Source organism: Capricornis sumatraensis, chromosome 4 (genome assembly GCF_032405125.1).
Source record: "Capricornis sumatraensis isolate serow.1 chromosome 4, serow.2, whole genome shotgun sequence".
Lineage (NCBI taxonomy): Eukaryota > Metazoa > Chordata > Mammalia > Artiodactyla > Bovidae > Capricornis > Capricornis sumatraensis.
In genome coordinates, this window is record NC_091072.1 from 94,078,766 (window position 1) to 94,097,048 (window position 18,283).

Sequence of the window (18,283 nt, forward strand, 5' to 3'; positions counted from 1 at the left end):
GATGCTGAGGGCCAGAGTTGGCAGTAAACATTATATAAATATAATAACAGTTAAATACTTGAAAAGTGAAAGTGTTGGTCACTCAGTTTGTTTGCCTCTTTCTGACCCATTGGAACCCTCTAGGTTCCTCTGTCCATGGAATTCTCCAGGCAAGAATCCTGGAGTGGGTAGCCATTCCTACTTGCAGATTTCTAAATGAGCCCAATTAGTGTTTTTATATCATATCCTGTTAGATAATAAAAGTGGTTTCTATGTAGTCTATTTTGCTTCACAGTATTTATCACAACTGTCATAAAGCAATCATTTGCATAGGCATTTGCTTCACACCTGGCTTTTCCACTTTAAATTCCAAGGAGTGAGAAGTATACATTTAGGGACTTTCCTGGTGATCCAGTGGCTAAGACTCTGAGCTCCCAATGCAGGGGGCCGGGGTTTGATCCCAGGTCCAGGAACTAGTTTCCACATGCTGCAACTGAGGGTTCTGCATGCTGCAACTAAAAGACCCAGTGCAGCCAAATAAAGTTAAAAAAAAAAAAAAAAAGAACTGTACATCTATAGCTTTTCAGAGCCTTAGCATCTTATAATAGTTTGGGGCTCAATAAATACATTTTGAATCAATGAATGAAGTTAGGGCTGTGCTACTGCACCATCTGAAAATGCCTGGAGTCCCTTCCCAGCTAGTTTTCTGGATACTGACAGCTTCACCAAACTCCCTGGTTTATTTTTCAGTGGTTTTAGGATGCACAGTGTTTCACATGCATCTCAAAATTTGTAGTATCTTAGTGCATACAAGGAGATCAAACCAGTCAATCCTAAAGGAAATCAACCACGAATATTCATTGGAAGGCATGATGCCAAAGCTCCAATACTTTGGCAACCTGATGTGAAGAGCCAACTCACTGGAAAAGACCCTGATGCTGGGAAAGATTGAAGGCAGGTGGAGAAGGAGATGATGAAAGATGAGATGGTTGGATAGCATCATCACTGACTCAATGGACATGAGTTTGAACAAACTCCGGGAGATGGTAAAGGACAGGGAAACCTGGTAGGCTGCAATACATGGCATCGCAAAGAGTTGGACACAACTTAGTGACCGAACAACAATAACAAATCCTATGTAGTATAATTTGCAGCATTTCCCCACCCCTCGAGAATTACATAAGATAACATTGTTTTAATTAATAATGGTATTTTAGAATCAAGGAAATAGGGTTATTGCTAACTCCACCTTGATGTGAAAAATATAAAGACTTCAAGTACTTACATCAATTAAATCTGAAAGATCATGAATATAATACTTGAAAACTGAGGCATTGGTTGCTTCAAGGGTTAGGAGATATTCATTCCGTGCCTTAATTGATTTAAGCTTGTTTTCCGAATATTTTGCTTGTCTCTGGAAATGAAGAAGATCCAGGAATTGGGAAAAACAACAGTCATTTTGAAATCAGACAGGGAAACATACATGAATTTCTATTCATCTAAACGATTTATTCTACATATAAAAATGACCTTCCAAGTCCTTTGAGAAAAGTGCAATTTGAATCTGATTTAAATAAATGAAAATTGCCCAGCGACGGAGAATAGCAACAATGTATTTGGGCATCAGGCCCATTTGCAATGAAATCTGTTTTGTTAATATTCAAAATTCTCTACACTGTGTACTAGATACTTGGCATTTACCACTAAACAATGTCCAGCTGTTATTACATGATTTTTATGTTTCTTAAACATTTTCCATCCCCATGGGAGTAAATGCATGTCATTTCTCAGTAATTTACAACGTGTGTCTATCAGCTGTTACATCACTATTTCTAGGTTTGTCACCTCCAGGGAGGGCAGAAGGGCTCTGCAGCCTAGTTTTACTTACTTTTTCCTTCATTTTTTCAATTTTTTTCACCGAGCTTCGCCGCTGATGTCTCTCTTCCAGTCTAATATGGAAGACTGGATCACCAGACCTGCCAATCTGCTTCTCTTCTTGTTTCTCAGCCTCCTTCAGTTTGCTCTCTGCACTGATGCTCTCAGCGTGATACATATGGTATGTTTTCATCACCTGTGAAAATGTGACCCAAATTGTTAAAAGATGTTTGTCTGAAATTAGGGAATGGAAACCATTATATGACGTGTATGTTAAAGATATCACCTTCCAACTGGCAGAGGGAAAGCCAGATTGTTAGTAAAATAGATAACGGATATCCTATTCCTTTTACATAAAGCAAACAGAAATATGCAAATTCACCTGCCAGGAAGAGGCATTTAGGAACAGATTGTGATGAAAAAATGATTGACAGAGTCTTGTGTGTGCTCTCAGTGTACTTAAAAGTTCCCTCAAGCTTGAAAGTCTTCCTCTAAAATCTCCTCTGAATTATTAATTTGCAGAATAAACCATTACACATGGATACATTTTAGCTAAACTTTGGAATTACAAAAAACTCCAAATAAGTATAGCCCTTACTAAAAGGACTATATTGCTTAAAATCTACTTGTCAAAATATAAAAGGTAAATGTAAGGTTCATATATGGTTTTAGAAAAAAAACTTTTCATAAGCCCAAGGTAATATTTTATGTTAATGTAGAAAACATGACAGAAAAAAGAAAGTAAAAAGTAGAAAAACAAAAAAGCATATGATTTTGGTATATAGCTATCCAGTCTTTTTTCTATGAAAATACACATACACACACACACAGACACACACTCTTCTTCATTTTAAAATGACATATATCACTTCTCCTTCAAAAAATTCTGGATCATACTGTATTTATAATTTTTAGTCTCCTATATCCTTTTCCACTTAAAAATATTAACATTTTTCTATACCACAAAATATTCCTCTAAAAGAGCTGTATAATATTTCCTTATACCAATTCTCTACTATTGAATATTTTAGAATATTTTACTTCTTGCTTTTTTATAAATAAAATTGTGTTGAAAACCTTTCATATATAGTGTATCTTATTTCTTCTCTTAGAAATGGTACATATAATTTGCATTTTAATAGATTTAGGAATATACAGGAGATGAAATTTTGTAATGTATCCTTCCCATGTATATTATAAATATATAATTAACCCTAATTTAAATTTTTTTAATTAAAAAAAGTTTAAAGGTATGGTGATTCCAATGCAACTAGTGTCTGAAAGAATATCTGAAAATTCAGCACCCAAGTAATCAGTGCGAGTACATTCTCAAAAATGATGTTAAATTCTCATCCACATAAAACAGACTTTATTTCATCTGTAAATAACTGTAAGTTATCCAGAACGAACTTTATAACTAAGGTATAATTGTGTTCAAGAGATTGATGTAATATTTTAAAGTAAGGAACTTGATTTTTCTGGTTTCAAAATATGAGCTTTAAAATAGTTTGAGGGCTGGAAGCACCACTAGAATAAATATATTTATTTAGGTGGAACCCAATTGCTTTTTTTCCATAGGTTACATGCAAAAGGTAGAAAATCAGCACTTAGGGTTCAACTTAATGCACATCCTCCAGATGACTATTTGAAGCGTAAAATTTGGGGTTAATGAGGAGCCTTTACTTGTTCTCATAAAATCTGATAAAATCTCATAAAATCATAAGCTAGCAAATTACGTCAAAGGCACTGCTGGACAAGAACAAAGTGTGGATTAAACCACAAAGTCGGGGCAACTTTTCTCTTAGCTGGGTGTAACTACAAAGTTGTCTGCTTTTAGTTAATTATCAAATCTGTCCGGAGAGGGGGAGTTTGGTTGGCTACTCCAGTTTGAAAGAAAAATAAGATAGCATTAGGAAGCAGCTGGGGAATGAAAAGGGAGTCACCCTGCAGCTGGGCAAACAGCAAGGTCAATGAATCTATTACAAACCTTGCATTTCTAGGCTTGGCTCTGTTTATATTCCCCGCCTGAAGCAAACCCACATGCCATTTGGGTCTTGGTTCCAGTTACATCTTTAAATGAGAGGGTGAAAAAAACCAATCTCTCTCTCTCTCTCTCTCTCTCTCTCTCACACACACACACACACACCCCATATGCAGTTGCTCAGCTGTCTTCTTGCTACTAGACAGAAAGGAAGAAATGAGAACACGTAACTCCCATCGAAGATGGATGGAAAGGCATCTCAGACAGACCAGAGTAACTGAGAAATCTTGATTTTAAATACTTTCTGAGGAAGAGATCTGAACTCCAGACTCTTGCAGAGGCCTACTGTAAGCAGGTAACTGGCACTAACTAAACTTTAGGGCTTCCCTGATAGCTCAGTTGGTAAAGAATCTGCCTGCAGTGCAGGAGACCTCGGTTCGATTCCTGGGTCGGGAAGATCCCCTGGAGAAGGGATAGGCTACCCACTCCAGTATTCCTGGGCTTCCCTTGTGGTTCAGCTGGTAAAGAATCCACCTGCAATGTGGGAGACCTGGGTTTGATCAGCTGGTAAAGAATCCACCTGCAATGTGGGAGACCTGGGTTTGATCCCTGGGTTGGGAAGATCTCCTGGAGGAGGGAACAGCTACCCACACCAGTATTCTGGCCTGGAGAATTCCATGGACTGTATAGTCCATGGGGTTTGCAAAGGGTTGGACACGACTGAGAGACTTTGACTTTCAAGCTTTATGAACTAAGGATCCCAAGCAGGCAGCTAGCATGGCATTTCCCTGTGTTAGAAGGAAAATGTTTGAGTCTGACAACACTACTAGCAAGAAGAGGGTGTAAATATCATAATGTGGTTCAGCACGAGAGCTGAAGATTCTCCACCCAGTTCAATGGTAATTTCCAGAAAGGTAATCTCTTTGTTCCATTTTCCCAATTTGACTTAGGGTTTCCACTGTTCTCAAAAATGTCAACAGTTACAATGAATGAATTTTAAAAGTTGGGGAGAAAAACACTAAAAGCTTCTAGAGAACTCTAATTTGCAGATAATGAATGCCAGTAAAAACTTCATTATTTAAAATGCAAGCTGTTGATAGAAGTTAAATGCGTTTTGTATTTAAAATAAAATAAAAGACAGTTCTCTCTTTTTCAGAGAAGTAAAAGAAAACATTTGAATATATGCTGCAAAGAAAATAGCAGCTTCTCCATCAGCTTAATGCAAACACAAGCCTTTGCATACCAAATAACATGACAGGCATATCATGTTACAACATCCATTTAAATGTACTCCAATAGCATATTTTCCCATTTGAATACTTTTCTACAAAAACCTCATGCATAATTCTCCATTGAAAATACTCAATTTATCTTCCCTGCAAGAAGATAGTCAAGTAGAAAGTGACCACATCATACATTTCTTTGTGAGACTGTGAAATCCTGCACAAAAATTTTGGACAGAAACTTAATATTTTTTTTCCTTACTGACAGACCTATACAATGGACCTGACATTGCTCTTGTACTTTAAATCAAAATAATTAAAATATCTGAAGTAAATTTCAATATTCAGTGTAAAGAAATCACGATATATCTGACTATCCATGTGTTGGAGATGAATGGATTACGGGTATAAATTCTACTTTTTGACTTCCGGCTCAGAAGTTAGAAGACATGGTTCCCAGAATGGATCTACCAGGTGTGAGGTGTGGACAGTTATTTAACACTTCTGCTTACAAGATTGTTGCAAATACCCAATTGTATGTGGCCCCTGTGTGTGGGTACAACTGAAACCATACTGAGTATTTAATACATATGTATGTATATATTTATGTATACAGTCTATACCACTAATATATATGTGTACATATATATAATATATATTTAGCTAAACAAGTGTTATATAATGCCTATACGTGCCAGACATTGTTCTAAGCATTTTCCAAATAATAGCTTATTTAGTCTTTCTGATGACATCACTGACTCAATGGACATGAATCTGAGCAAACTCGGGATACAGTGAAGGACAGGGAAGCCTGGCCTGCTGCAGTCCATGGGGTGGCAAAGAGTCGGACATGACTTAGCGACTAAGCAATCCTTCTAAAAATGCTTATTAGGTACATACCTTTATTCACCCCATGTTACAAATGAGAAAAGTGAGGCACAGAGAGGTTAGGCAGTTTCCTCAAGGTCACACAGCTGGTAATTGGCAGAGCAACAGTTGGTACCCTAGCAGTCTGGCTCCAGATTCAGTGTTTTGGACTGCTGTGCCTCAATCTTTGGAAAGTTGAAAGCACTGTACAAACAGAAGCCCTCTTTATCTGGGGGATATAGTTACTCTTGGTCATATTCAGAAATGGAGGAAAAGAAGGAATGAAAGATAAGTATTTATTCATTCCACATTTGTAAGGAAGACTTGGTTTCCAGGGTTCAGTTCAGTTTAGCTCAGTCGCTCAGTCCTGTCCGACTCTCTGTGACCCCATGAATTGCAGCACGCCAGGCCTCCCTGTCCATCACCAACTCCTGGAGTCTACTCAAACCCATGTCCATCGAGTTGGTGATGCCATCCAGCCATCTCATCTTCTGTCATCCCCTTCTCCTGCCCTCAATCTTTCCCAGCATTAGGGTCTTTTCAAATGAGCCAGCTCTTCGCATGAGGTGGCCAAAGTACTGGAGTTTCAGCTTCAACATCAGTCCTTCCAATGAATATTCAGGACTGATCTCCTTTAGGATAGACTGGTTGGATCTCCTTGCAGTCCAAGGGACTCTCAAGAGTCTTCTCCAACACCACAGTTCAAGAGCACAATTCTTCTGAGCTCAGCTTTCTTTATAGTCCAACTCTCACATCCATACCTGACCACAGGAAAAACCATAGTCTTGACTAGACAGACCTTTGTTGGCAAAGTAATGTCTCTGCTTTTGAATATGCTCTCTAGGTTGGTCATAACTTTCCTTCCAAGGAGTAAGCGTCTTTTAATTTCATGGCTGCAATCACCATCTGCAGTGATTTTGGAGCCCAGAAAAATAAAATTGGCCACTGTTTCTCCATCTATTTGCCATGAAGTGATGGGACCATGATCTTAGTTAGTGGATGGATAATTGAGTTGAAGAATAAGACTAGAGAAGTTAGCATGAACCAGATGAGAAGAGCCTTGATATCCCAACTACTTAAACAGTATAGAATTTATTCTGTAGGTGTTGGTAAATCTACAGAAATGTAAACAGTATGGTCAAAGCAGTACCTTAGCAGTAATCCAGTGAAGACAGGCAGGAATGTTTAGGGTGGGAAGTGACTTCATTTAGCACGAAGAAGAGGGAGTGGAAAGGAGGAAAGAGAATTCAGAATGGCAGGTACAGGGCTTTTTCTCTATTCTCACTCTCTCGGACCTTTGCTTAAACTTGACTTGACTCCCCGCACCATGAAGTTCAAATGCTCTTACACTCTGGCTCTAACACCAGCTCAAACAGTACCTTTGGGCTGGTATTGGAACACAAGTGATCTGGGTCGATCATTTAACTTCTGCCTCAGAATACTTCCCTGCCTCTGTGGCCCTTCTGCCAGACAACCCAACCTTACTGCCTGGAATGCCCTTCCCCAGCATCCTTTCTCGGTACCATTTTGACTCATCCTCCAAGTCAAGGTCAAAGGTCAACCTACTGCTAAGTGTTCCCTGGTTTCCCAGTCAGAGTGGTCTTATTCTTCTGACCTCCAAGACCTACTTCCTGATACCACCTGAGAATCTGCCACGTGTTACAGATGTTTGTGTACCATTCAGTATCACGGACTGGCCTGTAAATTCAGTGAACCCACTAAAAGGATCTTGCATGTTAAGTCACTTTAGTTGTGTTTGACTCTCTTCGACCTTATGTACTGTAGCTTGCCAGGCTCCTCCATCCATGGGATTCTCCAGGCAAGAATATTGGAGTGGGCTGCCATTCCCTTCCAGGGGATTTTCTTGATCCAGGGACAGAATCTGCATCTCTTAGTCTCTTGCATTGGCAGGTGGGTTCTTTACCGCTAGCACCACCTAGGAAGCCTCAGGTATCTTAGGCACCTCCAGGTTCTTAATACTACCTTCCATACAGGAGGAATGAAATACGGATCTGGTGAGAAACAAATGAAGGACAGGAATCCTTTTGTTTTCATCTGTCTATTCATTTAACAAAAATTATGTGACTGGCATTGTTCCCCTCCCTCCCCGGTATCCAAAACAGTACCACCAGTAAATACCCAGGACTGGACTGATGGGATGGCAAATAGTTCTAACTCATTTGTGAAATACACTTAGCATTAGAATTTACAGCATCTCAAAAAAAAAAAAAAAAAAAAAAGATGTCGTGGTTGGGGTTGGGGGCTGCTGGTGAAAGCAATATGTTGGGGAGAGTGCTTCCCAATTCCATACATGTGTGTGCCTGCCGTCACTCTCATGCCCCACTCTTTGCCACCGCATGGACTGTAGCTGCGAGGCTCCTCTGTTAATGTGATTGTTCAGGCAAGAATATTGGGGTGGGTTGCCATTTCCTACTCCAGGGGATCTTCCTGACTCAGGGATTAAACTCGTGTCTCTTATATCTCCTGCATTGGCAAGCGGGTTCTTTACCATTAGTGCTACCTGGGAAGCCCAATTCCATACTCTGTCTATTGTTCTACTAAATCTATCAATCACAGAAAGCTCTTCATAAAAATGACATTCTTCATGTTTCCTTAAGTATCAACAACTGAAGGTAACGATCCCTTTTCTATCAATATAATCAATACATGACTAGGCTCTAACTGTAACTGAGATTCTGCTAGTGCCAGATTAACAAAACCATCAGTGTAGGACCATCACTTTGGAAGTCCATTCTCAGGAAGATCTCAGGTTCATGGGGAAGGCAGGGCTTCCAGTCAACCCTAGGCTGAGCTGCAAGCCTGGCTCCTCCAGGGGCTCACAGAAGCCCAGTTCCTCTGTCTAGGCTGTGGGCTCTGCTGAGCCAACCTGTGTCTCTGGAGCTTAGTTTAGACAGGGGTGGCACCAACTACCTTTAAGAGAGCATCCTAATACTGCAGGCTGGGATCTTTACACCTGCAACCTTATGCTTTCCGGCCCTGTAGCCAATCCTGGAGATAAACATAGAGCCAGGCAGACCTGGATCTGAGTTCTTATGCTACTGATTATCAGCTGGGCAAGTTTCTTAACTTTCTTGAGCTCCAGTTTCTCCGAGGCAAAATGGAGATTAAGTGATGCAACGCATGGGAAGCACATAACACGGTGGGCAGTTCTCTTTCTTGACAGTTTCTAACGTATGGTGTAGAAGCAGGCACGCAGCCTCTGAGATCAGACTAATTGGCTTCAGATCCTGGCTCTAAGCAGAGAGCTGCAGGTCACTGCCCCTCACAAAGATAAAGCAGCTATAGAACTAAGACCAACAAAAGCAGACCCGACGGAGGCGTCTCCTGCTGTTTCATATCGCAACTTGGCCTAGCCAAAATGTCTTAAAAACTCATGTACCAGTGATGAGTACCCCAGAGTTGATGGCATAGATACCTCCATGTTCATAAAACATACCACACTTAGAAAGGCTTCTAGCCTCTTTGCAATGTCCCCTCATCATGTTGTTGCCATTGTTCAGTCTCTCAATCGCATTGGACTCTTTGCCACCCCATGGACTGCAGCATGCCAGGCCTCTCTGTCCCTTACCATCTCCCAGAATTTGCTCAAACTCAAGTCTATTGAGTCGGTGATGCCATCCAACCATCTCATCCTCTGTCATCCCCTTCTCCTCCTGCCTCAATCTTCCCCAGCATCAGGGTCTTTTCCAACAAGTTGGCCCTTTGCATCAGGTAGCCAAAGTACTGGAGCTTCAGCTTCAGCATCAGTCCAGTGAATATTCAGGGTTGATTTCCTGTATGATTGACTGGTTTGATCTCTTTGCTTTACAAGGGACTCTCAAGAGTCTTCTCCAGCACCACAGTTCGAAGGCATCAATTCCTCGGCACTCAGCCGTTTTTATTGTACAGCTTTCACATCCATACATGACTACTAGAAAAACCATAGCTTTGACTGTGACCTTTGTAGGCAGAGCAATGTCTTTGCTTTTTAACACACTCCCTACAAACATTTACAGTTTGTCATTGTTTTTCTTCCAGGGAGCAAGAATCTTTTAATTTCATCATGAGCAACCCCCCTTTTTTTTTTGTAAGCTGATAGTTACTATAAAATTAAGGGTAATTTACTGGAAAATTACCCAGGTTTCAGAGAGCTGTGTATACTGATCTGTGTTTATTCATCCACCAAAGAGCTACTGAGTATCCATAAACCAGGCATTGTCCAAGAGATGAAAGACATAATGCCTAACCAGTAAAGACACAAAGACAGGCCTACTCTGACTGAAGACAGATAGGAGGTAGGGAAGGAGGAGGTTGTGGACTTCCAGGTAGGCTGAGTGGGAGTCAAGTGGAGAAGGAACTCTAGGCTTCTTTTTAATCAGCTTATATTTCAGTCCGGGAGCTCAACTGGAGAAAAAGGTGGGGTGGAAGGGGCGTATATTTATATAAAGAATGGAAAGACAGGAGAAGCCCGCCCTCAACATGCATGTTAGTCAATGCTTAAAATGGATCTCAGTTCCCACCGCAATGCCCTGTCTCCCACTTAAGTCCTGTGAGTGACACTTAATAATATTTTTTATTCTCATTTGTGGCATCAGGGATGGAAAGGCTGCTGATCCTGAAGGTAATCAGTTGTCAGTAGGACTGTTAGGATGATGAACTTTTCCACCTTCTCTCCCCAGGCTGGTACAGCTCTCTATAAGTCAATGAAAGCAGAATTTACAAAACATAATTATATTTGAAAAGTAACATTTACAGGAGAACGCACTTTGAGAGCTAGTATACTGGTGGTTAAGGGCTTACATTCACAGAACAAGCCTCTTGGGCTCAATTCCCTTATTCTGTGATTTTGAGCAAGTAACTTAACCTTTCAGTGCCACCACTTCTTAATTGTGTTAATAGGCATAACATTATCACTGCATGCATAGGGTAACTGGAAAGATAAGATATGTGAAGATATAAAGAGCACAGAAAAAAAAGCTGACATATAATAAATGCACGGTGTCAGCCACTGATATTTGAAAAACAATTATCATAAAATATTTCATTGTAATAAATAGGTAATGATTTCTCCATGACTGAAAAGATTTTCACTTCCAACTAGTATAGAGAAGGAAACAAGTGATAATTCCATTGATGTATACAGTAAGAATTTAAGCAAAGCTCTTTAGAAATGAGCAAATAGCTCTAGATGAACAATTAAATAGCATGCGGTCCTGTCTTTATAGGTAGTTTATAAAAGAAAACGAGAAGTATGCTGTGGCTCCACTGAAATCAAATCAGTGTAACAGTCTAAATTTATCATCAAATTATATTTATAATCCAAACAAATGCTTTGGACAGAAGGCATTGTCTGGGACTCTGGACCCTACTGGGTGGGGACTGCCAACCAGCCAAATGCCAGGGCAACATAGATACAAGAATAAACAAAACAAATGGAAAAATAGAGAACATATATACAAAGGGAAGAAGTAAGGTATGCTGCTGCTGCTGCTGCCAAGTCACTTCAGTCGTGTCCAACTCTGTGTGACACTATAGACGGCAGCCCACCAGGCTCCCCTGGATTCTCCAGGCAAGAACACTGGAGTGGGTTGCCATTTCTTTCTCCAATGCATGAAATTGAAAATTGAAAGTGAAGTCGTTTAGTTGTGTCCAACTCCTAGCGACCCCATGGACTGCAGCCTACCAGGCTCCTCCATCCATGGGATTTTCCAGGCAAGAGTACTGGAGTGGGTTGCCATTGCCTCCTTCGGAAGTAAGGTATAGACAGTCACAAAAATAATTGTGTTCTATTCAGCGTGGTGTACAAGATTTTGTTTCAAGAGTGGCATTTAATGGAAAGAGCTTAGGTCTATAAAATAGACCTGGATTTTGGTTCTAGCTTTAGCTGCAAAATACTTTTGCAACCTCAATCTTTCTGACCCTCAGTATGACCTTCAGCTAGTAGAGATGACAATATGAGGCCTCCGGACAGGATCAAAATTAAGGGGCCAATCAAACTCAACCATGAACCTCGAATACTTTGAAAAGTGTGAAATGAGAGAAGTACAAACTAAAGGCTTATCACAGAAAGAAAACTGATTGTTGAACTAGAAGGCTTCTGTGAGAATTTGAATATGCCCCCCGAAAAGGAGACTATTTGACAATGCTCAGAGGAAGTAACATAGGATGGTATCTAATAGTCTATAAAAAAGAGCATCCAGACTGTTATTCATGTTTTACTTTCTGTTGAAGATTTACTCTTCCCTTTCCATCTTCTACAAGAGCCTTTCAAGGGCCAGTGTTAGTGGAAGGAACTTTCATACGCCAATATCCAAAGGTGTGTACCCTTGGTCTGATGTGTCCTGACTGTGGCCTTGCGGCAAGGCTCTTTCTAACCTTGCTGGCCCACAGTGTTCTCACCTATAAATGATGTCCTTGGATCGCCTCAGGCCTTTTCCAGCTCTAAAATTCTATGAGTTCATGATTTCATTTATTTATCTTACAACTAAACAACTAAACAACACCATTAGAATTTATTATTTGGGGAAATACATATACTTCAAATATACTTCTCAACTGCTAAAGAGGCTGCCAAAGGTAGATGGCAAATAAAGTTTAATCAAAAGGGGAAACTACTATAACAACAAATTATACTAATTATCTCTTGCTTCTGTTGACTGAGGCAGCAAAATAGTGCACCATGATATGCCAAGGATGTAAGATTCCTCCTAGAATTCTCCATGGGCTCTGAGGTCATAACTCATCTGCTTTGCTGCACAGAAAATATCTAGAAATGAACAATGCCTGTATAGTCTAATGTACTATTATACTGATGAATCTTAAACCGGGGTATCCATTACTCTAGTAACTTTAATTAGCTCTCAAACTGATTAGTGATCAATCATCAAGTGCTCATTAAGGAGAAAAATCCAGAAACTATCTGGTAGGTACAGGGTTGACACATAGATTTGCTATGTGCTTTTATCTTTGACTGTTATAATTTACTTAAAGCAGGGTGTCAGTCTTCTTTTTCAAAGTGCTAAAGTTAACAATATTTTTTACATGGCAATAGAAATTACAATTAGCTTCACCAGACTTTGTTACTTTAATAAAAAATTTTATGAAAAAGACTCACTTATCCTAAAGAGGATAGATTGTTTTCTGCCTTCTTAGCAAGAAAATGTTTCTGTTTGTAAGAAGAGCAACCTATATTTATTAATCTTAACCTGGGCTATTTCTATTTCCAGGAGTCACTAGAGGCAGCTTCTAATTCAAGTCTTTGAGTCATAAGCAGGGGTTATTAGTTTTGTAGAGCTCAAATGAGCCCTTGAAGAACACTCACATTCAGCAAAAATTTCTTGAGTCCCATACGATGTACCACAAACAGGCACTGTTCTATTTGATTTCTTCACATTCTATTATTAGAAATCCAATCATATTTTATTCTCTATTGATTTATACTAGGTTCAAAAGGATAATTCTTCATGAGAGCAATGAACAATTTGGTATAAGATCTGCCCACTTCACAATGATCAGAGATTGTAACATGAAATAAATGTGATTTTATCCAGGAACCTCTAATTTTGCAGTATATTTTCCTGTCTCATCTTTCAAGTGCTTCCTTTGTAGTAGGGTAAAGAGAGAGTGGTAAGGACAGAAGATCTGAAGAAAGTCCAGATTAATACTCCTTTTATTCTGACATCAATGGTTTGCTAATACTTGGGTAATATTTAAGTGGATGGAGTTCACTGCATAGGCAATGTGATTTCATGTATCTGTGCTTTTCCTTACATGTAAATTGCTTTTTGTTTTTTGTTGGGGATGTTCTTTGTTTTTTGACTACACTGCATGGCATGTGGCGATTTTAGTTCCCTGACTAGGGGTCAAACCTGAGCCTCTTTCAATGGAAGCATGGAGTCTTAACCACTGGACCACCAAGGAATCCTGCAAATTGCTTTTCTGGAAGGCCCTTCCCACCCTTCCTTTTGTCACTAAAATTAGGTGTCATCTTCTCCAGGAAGCCCTTGGAGTGTCTCTGTGCTTACACTAAGCTGTGGAGACCTATGTCTAGCGCAGCACCCAATACCATATATGGAAATATTTCCCTAGTCTAGCTCATTGATGACAGGGCTGTTTGTCATCAATATGCTTCTGGGACCTATAAATTTGTTGAACGGCCCCTCCCAGCCACTCAGTGTGTATCACCTGGATATAATAGAGATGATCCTCTAACAATTTTAGAGCTGAGGAGAATATGCTTTTAGTATTTTTCATTCTACTGACTTAAAGAGACAGGGAACAGATTCTAAAATTTGGGACCAATACCGAATATTGTATTCCATAAACTCTAGAACTTAGAAATCACAAACCCACTCCACACACAGGCTGGGTAGCCACCCTCCAAAGGAGGAGAGTACTGTCTTAAGAGATAAACCATTCCATTTCTCAACAGCTCTGATGGTTAAATTCAGGAATCAGACTGCCTGGGTTCAGATCCTTGTTTTGTCTTGTATCATGTTCCATAGTTCTCTCACTGGTTATTGGGAATAAGAATCATGCCTCTAAGATTGTTGTGGAGATAAAATGAATTAACACACGCCAAACACTCGGAGCTGACACTGACACAATGAGTGTTAGATGGTGCTACAGAGATTATTAAAAACACCCCCCTTCTACCATATCTTTGAAGCCCACAATAGGCTCAGCCAGTGCTTAGCATCAGTGCTCACCTGTTTACCCTCTCACACCTGAAGGCTGAGAGCAGAGGGATGGTCTTTGTTCTACGGATCAAAGAAATTGAGCTGCAAAGAGACTTAATCCTTGCCCAACAAGTCAACAGAGAAAGTCAGTGATAGAGAAGGTCGTTCAGAAAGTCCTTGTTTCATAAAGGGTTTTCATACGAAGTCTTCAGAGGCCCTGAAATACAAGTTTAAGCTACTGAAAAAAATAATACCCTTGAATTGGCACTTGGAATACATATTAACTAGGGCCATAGTAAGCACAGTGGCAGCAGAAGTGACAAAGGGAGGGTTTCAAACAGTTGGAAATGTTGAGGGGGAAAGTACATGTATAATGAAAGGCTAACACATTTCCTAGAATTTCAAAGTCACCTGCAATTTTAAATAATTAATTCTTTTCAGGGAAATGCTTCACATGTCTTCAACATTATATGTGTGTACTAGACATTTAAGTCATAAACTTTTAGTATATGAAATATTTAAGCTGAGGACACAAGACACTTGGAATTTTAAAATCATAAAAACCTTGAAACCCTTGGAATTGTGGCATCAGCTAAAATGGAAAGAATGATTTAGAGTTCTTTTCTTTTAATGAAAAATGGTTTAGAATTTGACACATAAATCTGTTTCTCAAATCTAATACTTCTCACTCCATTTATTAAAAAGAAGAGAGAAAAAGAGAAGAAAGGTGAGAGACCTTTGTTAATCTATGTAAGAAAGCTTTTTGGGTTTTCAAATTGCTTTTGACCAGATGTCTAACCATTTTATTGGTGCCTATGTTCTTTATAGGGCTTCCCTCGTGGCTCCCTGGATAAAGAATCTGCCTGCAATGCAGGAGACCTGGTTTTGATCCCTGGGTCAGGAAGATCCCCTGGAGAAGGAAATGCAACCCACGCCAGTATTCTTGCCTGGAGAATCCCATGGACAGAGGACCCTGGCGGGCTCTAGTCCATGGGGTCGCAAGAGTCAGACACGACTGAGCGACTTCACTACTACTACTACTATGCTCTTTATAAACTCATTTGGTACTCTCCTGACATCTTCCAACTTCTGATGTTTTCCCTTCCTCTCTACATATGGCTCCAGAAGGAAATTCTACGAATATGCCGCGTGTTTGTCCTAACTGTATGCGTTGGTTCACATCACTCCTTTTGCCTTAAAAACCTTCCCCAACTTTTCCCCATTTCTCCTCCTACTAGAATCCTGTCCATTTCCAGACCCTCTCCTCCCTGAATTTTCCTTAATCCTTCGTGTAGACCTTTCTGTTTGGATCTCCAAAGCCCTCTGCCTGAACCTTTCTGTTGGTATGTAACGGTCTGCCTTAAGTTTCAATCACCATTAAAACGGGAGAACAGAGTGGGAGCTGAGCCTTTTGACTCAGCTTGGTCTGAGCCTTTTGACTCAGCTTGGTCTGAGCCTTCTTAGCTGTGTGACCTTGGGCAAAGTATACTCAACCTTTCTGTGCCTCACTACTCCATAGGATTTAAGAGGCTGATTATATAAAGTGCTCAAAATATTACCTGACAAAGGTTAGCTGTTACTATTTAGTCATTGCGTAGCTTAAATTTGCCAGACTTCAAGCCTCTTGAACTGGTAAATCTCCCTCTAAGCAGCACATACATAGTAGGACCTAGCTGCTAATTTGAATTAGAATAAAACCTGGGTTATATAGTTCCAACCTGGGACTCAAATTACTTAATTTGACTCTCTGTGACGTTCTCCCTAAATGGGGTTAATTTGATTATTTCTAAAGGCCCATTCAGGGCTAACATTCTATCAGATAATCACGTGAGTTAAGATACACTGAAAGGGTTCACTCAGTTCAACAGATTTAGATCTTCGCTCCCTTCACATGGCTTTTATATTTCTACTGGTCAGTATTTCTAGTCCATTTTGAGACAACAAATCTAAGGAAAATACCTATGATTTACTCTACATGTAAGTATTAAATATTTTGTTTTGATGAAAAATGATAAAGCTAAGTACCTTAATTACCCAAAAAAATAAACATTCTGATTAAAATGTCTGTTATGAAAGTATTCTAATCATTTAAAAGTCATACTACTATATTTCAGGATGTAATAGTTGGGATAAAGTACTCTTTGACAACAATTCTTGATAAGAAACATTCTTTAGGGATGTTGTGTTTTTACTAAACTATACTTTCTAACACTTTCTTTTCCATTTCTAAGCTGAATAACTGTTTCTGGTTCATATTGCTCACTTTTTAAAAAAGACAGTTTTATTTGTAGTTCATAACAACCAACCATAACTAATCTCAAATCTCAGAGAGAAAATAATTCCAAGCAGAAGTAGCTAGCATTTCACCTCAGTAATTAGCAGGGTATCCTAAAATATATTTACATATAAAGTTCTTATCAAACAGATGTCCAGGGTGGTGGGGGGCAGGGATAAATTAGGAGTTTCGATGAACATATATACATTACTATATATAAAACAGATAAGCAACAGGGATCCCGCTGCACAGCACAGGGAACTATGTCAGTATCTTGCAATAATCCTTAATGGAAGACTGTAAAAAAAGAAGTATATAAATATATATATCTCTCTCTGAATCTCTCTGTTGTATACCTGAAACTAACACATAAATAAACAATATTTCATTCACTTTTTTTTATATAAAAAAAGACAGGTATCCTTAGAGAGTCTTCCAATGGAGGCTTTACTAAATGCAATTGAGTTGGCAGGAAAATGAATACAAGTTCAACTACCGAAACTGGTCTCTAAAGCCCGTCTGTGTCAAGGCCAAGATTAGAATTCGGAAGTTGGCAGGGAGTCATGTGATCCCAACACCTCTCTTTCTTTCCATCTAAGTGTCTAGTAATAAAGCCAGGGGAAAGATATATGGAAACACTTTGTCAGCTCAAGATCTCGTAACAGACTGCTTCTAAAAAAAAGTTTTCCAGGTGGCATCACGGAGACTGTGGTATTCCAGAGAGATTCTCATTTGGGGGAACCTCGTACATGTCCTTTACACCGTATTTTCCTTTGTTCTGTGTTTTGTGCTGAGACCCAGACCTCTTTGTGGTCCCTCTCAAAGGAATGAATTTTCATTTTCACTACAGAAATATATATTTCAAATACTTTAAATGCCCTTGAGCTAAAATAAATACTTAGCCAAAAAAAACAAAAACAAAAACAAAAACAAAAACCCCTCTTTGAGGCACAGAGAAAAATCTTCCCAAGAATCTCTTTCGAAATGACTTTTCAACCTTGCCTGGGGCACATTTCTTCACTCTAGAAGAATGCATTAACTCCTGGTTCATGGGCGGCTCAGGGAGCCAGCAGTTCTTTAGGCGGAGTTTTCAAGGAAGGGCTTGAAATAATAAACACTGTCTTCCTTTGCATCTCCTCTAAAAAATAATTAGTTTCTTATTTTAACATTTTAAGGTAGTTCAAAGACCTGATGCAAAGAGCCGACTCATTGGAAAAGACCCTGTGCTAGGAAAGATTGAAGGGCAGGAGGAGAAGGGGGCCAGAGGATGAGATGGTTAGACATCATCACCAACTCAATGGAGAGGAATTTGAGCAAACCCCGGGAGCTGGTGATGGACAGGGAAGCCTGGCATGCTGCAGTCCACGGGTCACAACGATGAGACACAACTGAGCGCCTGAACAAC

At 39.6% G+C, this 18,283-nt stretch overlaps 1 protein-coding gene across 2 annotated transcripts in view; it reads right to left on the reverse strand.

Moving 5' to 3' along the window:
* The window catches only part of SRGAP1 (SLIT-ROBO Rho GTPase activating protein 1), a 293,215-nt gene that overhangs the window by 87,943 nt on the left and 186,989 nt on the right, over positions 1 to 18,283 (reverse strand). For both annotated transcript variants that reach the window (XM_068972150.1, XM_068972149.1), the window contains exons 5-6: positions 1,868 to 2,050; positions 1,265 to 1,393 (exon numbers count right to left, since the gene is read on the reverse strand). In XM_068972150.1, the coding sequence (XP_068828251.1) occupies positions 1,265 to 1,393; positions 1,868 to 2,050 (312 nt within the window). The remainder of the gene's footprint in view (positions 1 to 1,264; positions 1,394 to 1,867; positions 2,051 to 18,283) is intronic.